Consider the following 10,376-nt stretch of genomic DNA (forward strand, 5'->3'; position numbering starts at 1 on the left):
GGCTAGGTCCTGCGCTCCTGTGGTGCAGCTAATATGGCGGACTTCATAGCCTCTGAGCCGAGGGGCTGCCCTGTTGTCTGGTACCTGGCATCAGGGCCATGTTAAGATTGTGAGAGATCTATAAGCGCCAAGTGAATTTCATCTGTGATCCCTTTTAAGGAGACTGACTAGTTTCTAGCCAGAATCTCAAAACTGAGTCAACATTAAAAAAAAAAAAAACTATATTAGACCATGATGTTCACTTGTATATAAGTTCTTATAATCTATGTACATTTACTTTTACCAGATGTTCAGAGAAATGGCATAAGGGAAATAATTGTGCTTGTTATTTTGTAAACTTAAACACATTTCCTTATTGCAGAACAGTGTAGATTGCTTTTTAAAAATGAAATTTTGCATGTCATTTTGACCATACATTCATTAATGTAATTGATGTACTACCCTCCCCATACACATAAAGCCCAACAAAGAAGGTGATTCTTGGTTTTTTTGACTGTGCACTTTTTTTGGAGGGTGGGGGGCGTACCAGGGATAGAACTTGGGTCCTTGTGTTTGCACAGCAGGTGGCAGAACCACTGAGCTAAATCCCCAGCTCTTGATTGTGCACTTTTAAAAAACTGAATTTCTTACTTTTATATCATAAATTCACCATTTTGAATTACACAGCGTAGTGGGTGTTAGCATATTCTAAGGCTGTGCAGCTGTCACTTGTGTAATTCTAGAATATTTTCTTTAGTTCAGGAAGAAGCTCTATCCACTAGATTCCCCTTACTCTTCCTTCCAGTTCCTGGCAGCCACTATTCTATTTCCTGTCTCTATGATTTTCCATCTCCTGCATAGCTCATATAAATGGAATTTTACCATATATAACTTTCGACTTCTTAGGATATATAAGATATGTAATCTTTGTGTCTGACTTCCTTTTTATAGTCAACTAACACTCTGCTGTATAATGTACAGATTTTGTTTACTCATTCATCTATTGACGGATGTGTAGGTTGTTTCTGCTTTTTAGCTATTCTGAATAATGCTTCTATGAACGTGTACATGTTTTGTTTTTTTTGTTTTTTTTTTTTGTAAGCATGTTGTAATCTCTCTTTAGTTTATTCCCAGGAGTAAAATAACTAGATCATATGACAGTTCTTTACTGAACTTTAAGAAACTGTCAAACTGTTTTTCAAAGTAATTGTATTTGCACACTCAATTTATTTTTATTATCAAACACTTCATAAGATCAACCTTCATTTACCTTCAGTCCTCTAAATAAAATTTTATCCTTCATATTACTTCTACTTTATTATTTTAAATACACATACTTGCTTTTTCTGAAAGAGAAGTGAAACAGTATCTAAATAGTTTTTCCATAGAACTCAACATGAGGTAGAAATCAACATGATGTAGACTACCAGAGTGGTAGTCAGGTGACCTATGTTTACATCCTAGCACTACAGTACCTAGGCCCTTATCTTGTGCATTTCTCGGTTTCCTTTCATATAAATTGAAAAATTTGCACTGCTCACAGTTTAGACTCTAAAACTGACGAGAGCTTTTTCTTTTCCTTTATTCTTTTCTTTTTGTTCTCTGCTGTCTCCAATTTATGGTTCCTATTTTACTGGCTTGTTATTCTCATCTTAGTTCAGCTAACTCATCCGTCCTATCAAAGAACAACCATACCAATTTTTCTACCTGTAAATACAAAAAAGTGCCTATTTTCTACTTCCTTCTTAGCGATAAGAATACATTCCACAGGGCCGTGGTGGTGGGTGAAACGGGGACACTGGCTGATTAGGAAAGAATAACCACAAGTAGTCAGTGGAATTTCCCAATTATAGTCAGTCTGTGTGGGGAAAGTTATTCAGCAAATTTGATTGGTAAAGTAGTTGTTTCTAAGTAAAGCTTTCTGTCCTCATAGTATAAGCATGCAGTTGATTGTGTGGACAGATAGACTGTGTAAATCCATTTTATTTTTTCAGTATTAAACTTTCTTTTTCTTAGTCACACACAAAAACATGTTTTCAAGTGTTTGGTTACTGTAGTGTGTGTGTATATATATGTTATTATATGAAGGCAAACTCTAATGTGACTTTATGTAGACTTTAAAAAGACTATTGGTATTGTAAATCTTGAACTCTCCTATCACAAAAAGTCAAATGACAGAATACTTTCATATTCTTCAGTGTTTTAGAGGGTATCTTTTTCATAAGAGATTATCATATTACCCTAGATTCTTTGACAAAAGGAATGGTCCTATTTTTGTCTTTACTTGTTCATACATCTTGTTAATTTATATATATTTTCCTTATAAAGTAACTATCAAGTTTATGGCTTTGGATTTGAAATACCAAGTCAAAATTAGAAAAGTGATCATTCTATCACTTTAATAAAACCTAGTATCATTCTAATGTACAGGTACAATATAAGATGAGAAATATTTCTCTTATATGTTCGAAATTTGATCTCTATGGATAAAGTACTCTTTCACAATAAATTATTATATTCAAATATGATTTGGACATTTTAGTTATGTTTCAAATATTTGTGGACAAATATTTAAAAGGCAGTATAAATTTTTCATTTATTTGTTTTATTTTGCTACATTTTTTTCTAGGTTGGATCTTACTTGAAATCTCCAAAATTCCCTATTTGGATTGTTGGCAGTGAAACTCACCTCACTGTGTTTTTTGCCAAGGTATGCTTCTGGAAGGGTTAGTTTACAGTGTGACATCAGGAAAACAAGGACGAGCAGTCCATATTTAGTTTGGATCTTTCTGCAGATGCCATCTATTCCCACTAATAAATGAGTTGTTCCAAAAATTTAAAAAATCAACACTAATGAACATAGTGTCCTATTGTTCTAATTCTAGAATCATTTCGGTAAAATCTGTCATTTTTTCCATAAATCATTTGTGTTATGAAGCAAACAATTGAATTTGTTCTTGTTTTTTGTAAGGATAAAAAATATATAACTTATGTGATATTACATAGTTGATTTATAACATCTGCTTAAAATATAATTTTAAACATTTTAATATTTCATTGGTTTCAAAGCTATGTGCTCTTTTGAGGAAACTATTTCCCACAATTTTAATATGCTCTTGATTATTAGATTAAATAGATGAAATCCTTTTAAATGTTTACATCAGAATTCATAGAAGATTTTGAAAACTATTTCTAAATTTTGTTAATTATATATAATATTTTTCCACAATTCAGTGGCTAAGAAAGAGCTTGGGTGTGAGACATCCTTTGTTTAATTCTCAGCTTGCCAGTTCCTAACATCTCTAAGGCTTTTTTCTTATGTCTCTAACTTGGGGGTTAGTAAAAGCTCTTAGAGTTGTTCTCAGGCTTAAATGTGAAATATTTATCAGTGCCTGCTATAAAGTAAATCCTCAGTAAATCTTAGCTGTTATCTTTTTTGCATTATTCAATTAACATTTAACAAGCATCTGTATCATAGGAAAAAATTGTTAGATGTGGAACTGAAGGGGAAAAATAGAAAACTGTAGTTCCTTAATTCTAGCACACTTTTTTGATTACTCCATGAGCTTTGGAATGTATTTACCAATGTGTTTTTTTAGCAAGTGCGAATTATATAAATTGCACCAAAGACTGAATAAAACTAAGTTTTATGGATATAATTCATTATATGTTCTCTTTTTACTTTTACTGTGCCAGTAAATATACAGCTAGTAGATTTAGAGAAAGATACGTACTTATTACCTTTTCCATAATAACTGAGAAAGCTCTGAGTACAGCTCTAACTGGCCTTACTGATGGTTACTTTTAGTCTGAAATATTTTGCTGTTTATTTCCTTCCCAAAGTAAGGAGAAAGAAGTTAAAAGCCAACGTGATCTACAAAAACAGAAAAGAAATTCAGTTTCAATTTACTTACAAAATATATTTTAAGCCAATTGTTTCAATCACCAACACTATTCTTTTTAAATAGGAAAACTAATAAGTTGTGTAAGTTTTTTATTTCTTAAAACAAATTTTATTTAAATAAAGATTTAAACACATTAAATAACATCAAAACCTTTAGCTGCTCTTGCTTCCCACCATTTAGAACTTTTGAATTCATACTAATTTTTTTGAGGCTTATTTTATAGTCTCAGGATCTAGTGTATAGTGTGGCCCATTTGGTACAGGATTTATTAGTTAAATAGTTTTTGCACAAATTTCTCACCCTTGATTTCCAGTGATACCAGATCCCCCTGAAAATATATCTTCAGGATTCGTTCTGAAGCTCTTAAAAAGCACGGGCATTTTCTTTTCAGTGTATTTTAGAAACTTAGGATTATTTCAACATATAATTTTTGGAAAGAGTTACAAGTTAGAATTTTTTCCCCTCTGAAATAAAGATTAAGCCAGAAGATCACATAAATGGTAAATGAGACTGATAATAACACTTACTGCGTCCAGTTTTAGATAGCTTTAAATATAAAGGGAGGATTTTTGTATTCTTAGCCATATAGAAAGAACTGGAAATGTTGCTGTTTCTGGAATTGTAATTAGAATCATTCATTATTTGATCCTTCTACATTTGAGCAATCATTTGGCCATGGGTTTGTTTCTGTTATTTTTTGAGTTTTAAGATTTTATTTGTTTTTGGTGACTTTATTTACTCTGTTATATGTTCCATGGCCTGAATGAGCAATATTGCTTTTTCTTCAGCAGCTTACTTACTGTTAAACATTGGTGTCCTTTTCTGTGAAACTGTTTTGTGTGTCTGTATTTGTGTTTGAGTGCTGACTTCTTTACACTGGTTATAATTAAGCAAAGAAAAGCACATTCTATTTTCATGATTTTCAAGGCAACCTATAATTTAGCATTGTGAAATGCCATTGGAAAGCAATGGAATTGTTTATATGCTGAAGATGATAAATTTTAACTGCCTTTGTTTAGTGTTATACTCATTTATCAGGGACGTTTATCTTCATGGACTTGCAGTCTGTGCTTCACATTATGGCAGATAAACAGGAATAGTTCTTGTTCCTAAAGAGGTGTGTGTTCTAGTGAAGGATGGAATTGCTCAAATGACCATACTTAGAATGTTACAGCTGTGATGACTACCATCTTTTTCTCTCATTGCTGTACCTGCTCTGACATCACTTTTTTCTTGTATTTCCCTCAAGAGTAGTGGTAGGAGAATATCTGTCTTTGTAGAAGGTATAAATATTGTTCATCTTTTTATTGAAATGTAGTACCAGTAAGAGTTACTAGAATTTATTTGACCCAAACTCCATTCTCTATGTCAAAAGAAAACAGTCTGTAGAGTAATGAAAACTTCTATCATTACGTATACGGCTAGGAAAGTAGAAAGTTTACAATCAAGACAGAATACCATACTATGTCATCAACTAGAAGCTGTATTGAATTTAACCTACATAGGGTGAAAAGATGTGTGTAACCAAACTAACTTTGTAAAAAAGACTGCTGGTAATATTTAACATGCAAATAATTCAGAAGGAATAATTATACTATTTCCAAGAAATTATGGGGAATAGAAATTTATAGAACTTGATTTTATTTGGCTTTACTAAAATGACCAATTGTCATTACACTGTAGATGTAGAGTGAAAACTGAATTAAGCATCTGCAGGGACTTAGTTTTAATTTTAAATTATAATTGTTTTATATGCTCTATATACATGCTACTAAATTTGAACTTTTAAGATTCTATTATGTTCTTTCATAAAAAAAATTTTTCATAATTCAAATTCAGTTTTATTGTACATTGTATTTATTCAAATTTATTTAATTACTTTCTTACTTTGATTTTTCTTAACTTCTTTACCTTTTTTATTTCCAACCATCTTTCCTTAAGAAGTAGAAGCTACTTTCTAAAAGTATTACTTTATAACATGCCTTATTTTCCAGTTGCAAGATTAATCCATATACACTGCTTTACTTCATTTATTTTGGCTTTTTGAGACAGGATCTCACTATGTAGTTCAGGCTTTCCTTGAAGTCCCTATTTAGGACAGGCTGACCTCAGCCTCACAGCAGTCTGCCTGCCTCAGCCTCCTAAGTGCTGGGATTACAGGCATGTGCCATAATGCCTGTCTTGCTTAACTTTAAAATACAAAAAAGTATGACACAAACATAAGAATTGAGTGGGTTCATCACCTAAATAATAATAATTTACCTTCTGAATAATCCCACAGATGCCCTTTTCAGCTTTTTTCCTCCAAAAAAATAGATCCAATTAAATTTTCTGCACTGTAGCTATTTATTATTTAATTCAGAATTTGACCTTAGTTTCTGATGTTATTTTTATGACATTTATTGTATTTTATGTTTATAGATAATCCACTGATCAAATTGTAATTATTTCCAATTCAACTCGAAAGGAAAATTATCAGCCACAATTTTCCTTCTAATAGAATGATATTGGTTTGATTCAGTGTTTTACTGTGCATAGTGGAAAAATTAAGACTTTAAGGTGAGGAAGTAGGGGAAATAATAGAATCTCGTGAATTGTAAATAGTTTTAAGAGTTATCTTACTGACATTATTTCTCCTTCAGTCAGATAATCATGTACTTACGTTGTTTAACTACATGAGCCACAGAAGGAACTAGAGACATAATAAATCTCTTAACTGAAACTTTCTGGCAATAATGCAAACTGCAAAATTTAGTCTTAAGCCTTGAGTAATTTTCCAGACTGAATGCTGTTTGTTAAGTGTTGGAAAATGCCTTAAATTTAGTGTGGTACCTTTTATATACATATGCTACTGTTTATCACCATTTAATCTACTACTGTTTTGAAAGCTCATTGAAATTTAAAATTTCCTTTTAAACGTAATATGAGAAAGGGTGTCTTTGTATCCCCTGCTTCTTTCGGTGACTTGATAAAATATTACCTTTCAAAGTCTGTGAGACTCTCTGTGGAAGAAACTGTGCAATGCTTTCTTCCTGGGTGCATTTCCCCTAAGTTACACATCTGGTGTCAACAGGTTGTTTTTGTTATAAGTGATTTTATAAAAAGTAATGAGAAAAAAATATATATATATAAAAAGTAAATATGTGCAAACCCACTTAACAATCTTCAAAAACATGACGTTAGTCTTGCATAGTCAAGTTTTTAAGTCAGTTCGCGCTACTGTAATGATACCATGAATGATAGGTTTTGTGTCCTTGATATAAAAAAAGAAGGCAGATTGATTTGGTCAGGATCACAAAGCCTGACATTGACAAATGTGACATAAATTTAAGATTCAGTGACTGAACAATCAGAACTATTCTTTTGATCTTACCAAGGTAGGCTGAGCACTGGGACTCAGCTATTAGAAATGTGTGAGCTGCTGGAGATGTAGCTCTGCAGCTGCACCTACCTGGCAAGCAAAAGGTCCTGAGTTCAATACCTGGTTCTCCTGAAAAAATTCAGTAGCTCTTTGGTAACAGACATTATCTGGGGGAGCCTGGAAGCAGCTGTGAGATATCATTTATGGACAGTGGAACAAGATACATGGAGAATTGGTTGGTGAAATCTCAATTATGAAGAACATGAGTAGGAAACTAGAGGAGTTTTCTTTAGGCATATTGACCAGACCAAGAAAAAAGATTGAGAGACCATAGTTTGGGGTCTATGGCTTTACAAACAGCCACATAACCCCCCAGTGAGGTTTACAGATCCTACCCATGCAAATGGTATTTCTCTTTCCAAATTTCACATTTTGCTTTCTCCTGTGTATCAGTAGGCCATCAAGGATCACCACATCATCAATTTTTCCAAACACTGCAGATTGATTTTACTCCTAATTGTGTTGGGACAAACCATGGGGAGGGGTGTGGAGAGGCAGCTGCAGTCTTAGGAGTGCTACACTGTATTTGATCATAAGAATTCTATAGGTCTCCACAGCCCACCAGCTTTTGTTATTGGATGATTTCCTGATGACAGCCGTTCTTTCTGGAGTGAGATGGAATCTCTGTGTTGTTTTAATTTCCACCTCTCAAATGACCAGTGATGTTGAACATTTTTTTCATATATTTAATTGCCTTTTCTATTTCATCATCTGAGATGTGTCTGTTCATTTCAGATGCCCATTTAAACTTGGGTGTGGTATAATTCTCTTAAATTCTTTATATATTCTAGATATTAGTCCTTTGTCTGAGGGACACAGCTGGCGAAAATTTTTCCCACTCTGTAGGTTGTCTCTTCACTCTGTTGGTACATTTCACTGTGCAAAAATAAGAAGAAATTTATCATTTGTTGATGACATTGGACTTTTGGTCATAGTCTTTACCTATACCTGTGTGTTAAAGAGTTCTACCTATTCTGCCTTCCAATATGTTTAGTGTTTTCATTTTAATTGTTTTTATTTCAATATTTCCCTTCATATTTTCTTTTCAAATTTTTATTGGTATATTTTAGAAGTACAAAATAACATTCATCATATGGAATTTACCTGTATATCTTGCTGCTTCTTTTTTCCCATTTCTCTCCCCTCCCTTCAACTCCTTTCCCTCCTTATTTACAGAAGTTTTGTTTTCATTTTTTTTCCTTCTAGTCTGTCTCTCTTTTTTATTATAATCCCATCACTTGAGAGGCTGAGGCAGGAGGATTGTCTTGAGTTCAAGGCCAGCCTGGACTACATGGTGAGACCCTGTGGCAAAAAAAAAAAAAAAATCTTTCTGTTTTAATATTTAGATCTCTGATTGATTTCTATTTTAGTTTAGTGCATGGTGAGAAATATGACTCTAGGTTTAATCTTCAGCAGGTGGAGAGCTAGTTTTTCTAGCATCATTTATTAAGGCAGCTATCTTTCTTCCAGTGAAGGTGTTTGCTCCTTTTATCAAAGATAAAGTTTGAGTGTGTTTGTAGTTTTTTCTAATCCATTCCATTGGCCCTTGGGGCTGTTTTTTTGTTGGTTTGTTTTCTTGTCAGTACCATGCTGTTTTTATAACAGCTTTGTAGTATAATTTCAAGTCAAGGATTGCGATGCCCCCTGCCTTGCCTTTGTTGCCTAGAAAGACTTTTGCTATTTGAGGTTTCTTCTGGTTTCAAATGAATCTTAGGATTATTTTCTGTAGTTCTGTGAGGTACACTGTTGGTATTTTGATTGGGATTGCATTTATTCTGTATAACAATTTTGGAAGCATGACCACTTTCACTATATTGGTTCTTCCTACCCAAGAACAAGTGGTATCTTTCCATTTTCTGATATCCCCTTTGATCTCCTTTTCATGGTACTATAATTTTCAGTGTAAAGGTCTTTTACTTCCTTTGTCAGATCGATTCCTAAGTATTTCATTTTTTTTGATGCTGTTGTGAAAGGTGTGGTTTCCTTAATTCCTCTCTCAGTGAATTTGTGTACAGGAATGCTGACTTCTTACTGCCTCAGCTGAATAAGTAGCTGGAAGTACAGGTGTGTGCCAATACCCACAGTATTTCTGTCTTTTTATGAAGACACTTTTTCTAACGTTTTTAAATTAAGGGCTATGTGTTGTAAGTCATCTTTTCTACCTGCTATAGAGAAAGTGGTCTTTTTAAGAAATCTAAACTTCAGCCTCTGAAACAACAAAACTGATACTGTACTCAGTGACACAGTGTCTTCAGGAATCTGCCTGTGAGAAATGCATATACACATCCTATGTGAATGGGCATTTTGTAGTTAGTAATCAGGGGATATCAGAGAATCTAACTGCAGGAACCTTACAGGAACTGTAAAGGTGTCAAGCAGCAAATTCCCAGACTCTCTTACTGAGAGAAAGGGGGTGAGGTGAAATGGAGTAAGTAAATGGACCTCTTCAAAGGAGGAAACTTAACTCTTGTTGCATAGGATGTGGAACTTTCCCAGCAGGTCATCTGAGCCTGGGCAGAAGAAACCCTTTAGGTCTGTGTATTGGGGGAGAATGTGCCTTGTGGGCATGGGTCTTGAGAAGCCTCACCGTGGTACTTATGATGAGGGTACCTGAGAACTTGCAAGCCTGAAAAGATAAAAGAAATACCTATTAAAAAGCAGACATTTGAAGAATTTAGAACTTATATTTAAATTTGTCTTTTTGAATTGGCTTTCCATTAATTTTATAAGATGAAACTAGCTTTTATTAAAACATGAATGTACTTTAATTTATAACATGTTTTATAATATGGTAAATATTTTCATTTTTATGAGTTTAGTCTTTTTGTGGTATACATTTGTATATTTTAAAGACTCAAGTATTACCTAATTGAATATTTGGGCAATTGTCCTCTTAAGTTTTTTTTCCTCACTGACCATCACTTTCCTATTCATTCTTTTTCTTTTTATCTTTTGGATCTTAAGAATAAAACAGTTGGAGCCAGGGAATTAGCTCAGTGTTTTCACCACCTGCCTTGCAAGCACAAGGTCCCAAGTTTGATCCCTGGTACAAAAAAAAAAAAAAAAAAAAA

The 10,376-nt window shown here is 33.4% G+C and overlaps 1 protein-coding gene across 4 annotated transcripts in view; it reads left to right on the forward strand.

Annotated features, from left to right (window-relative positions):
- Mindy3 (MINDY lysine 48 deubiquitinase 3) overlaps nt 1–10,376 on the forward strand; it is a 75,628-nt gene that overhangs the window by 39,224 nt on the left and 26,028 nt on the right. For 3 of the 4 annotated variants that reach the window (XM_010617238.2, XM_033759287.1, XM_019206508.2), the window contains one exon: nt 2,609–2,689. The exons of the other annotated variant lie outside the window; for it this stretch is intronic. In XM_010617238.2, the coding sequence (XP_010615540.1) occupies nt 2,609–2,689 (81 nt within the window). The remainder of the gene's footprint in view (nt 1–2,608; nt 2,690–10,376) is intronic. 4 annotated transcript variants of the gene reach the window in all.

Source organism: Fukomys damarensis, unplaced genomic scaffold (genome assembly GCF_012274545.1).
Source record: "Fukomys damarensis isolate Sample0158 unplaced genomic scaffold, DMR_v1.0_HiC HiC_scaffold_37, whole genome shotgun sequence".
Lineage (NCBI taxonomy): Eukaryota > Metazoa > Chordata > Mammalia > Rodentia > Bathyergidae > Fukomys > Fukomys damarensis.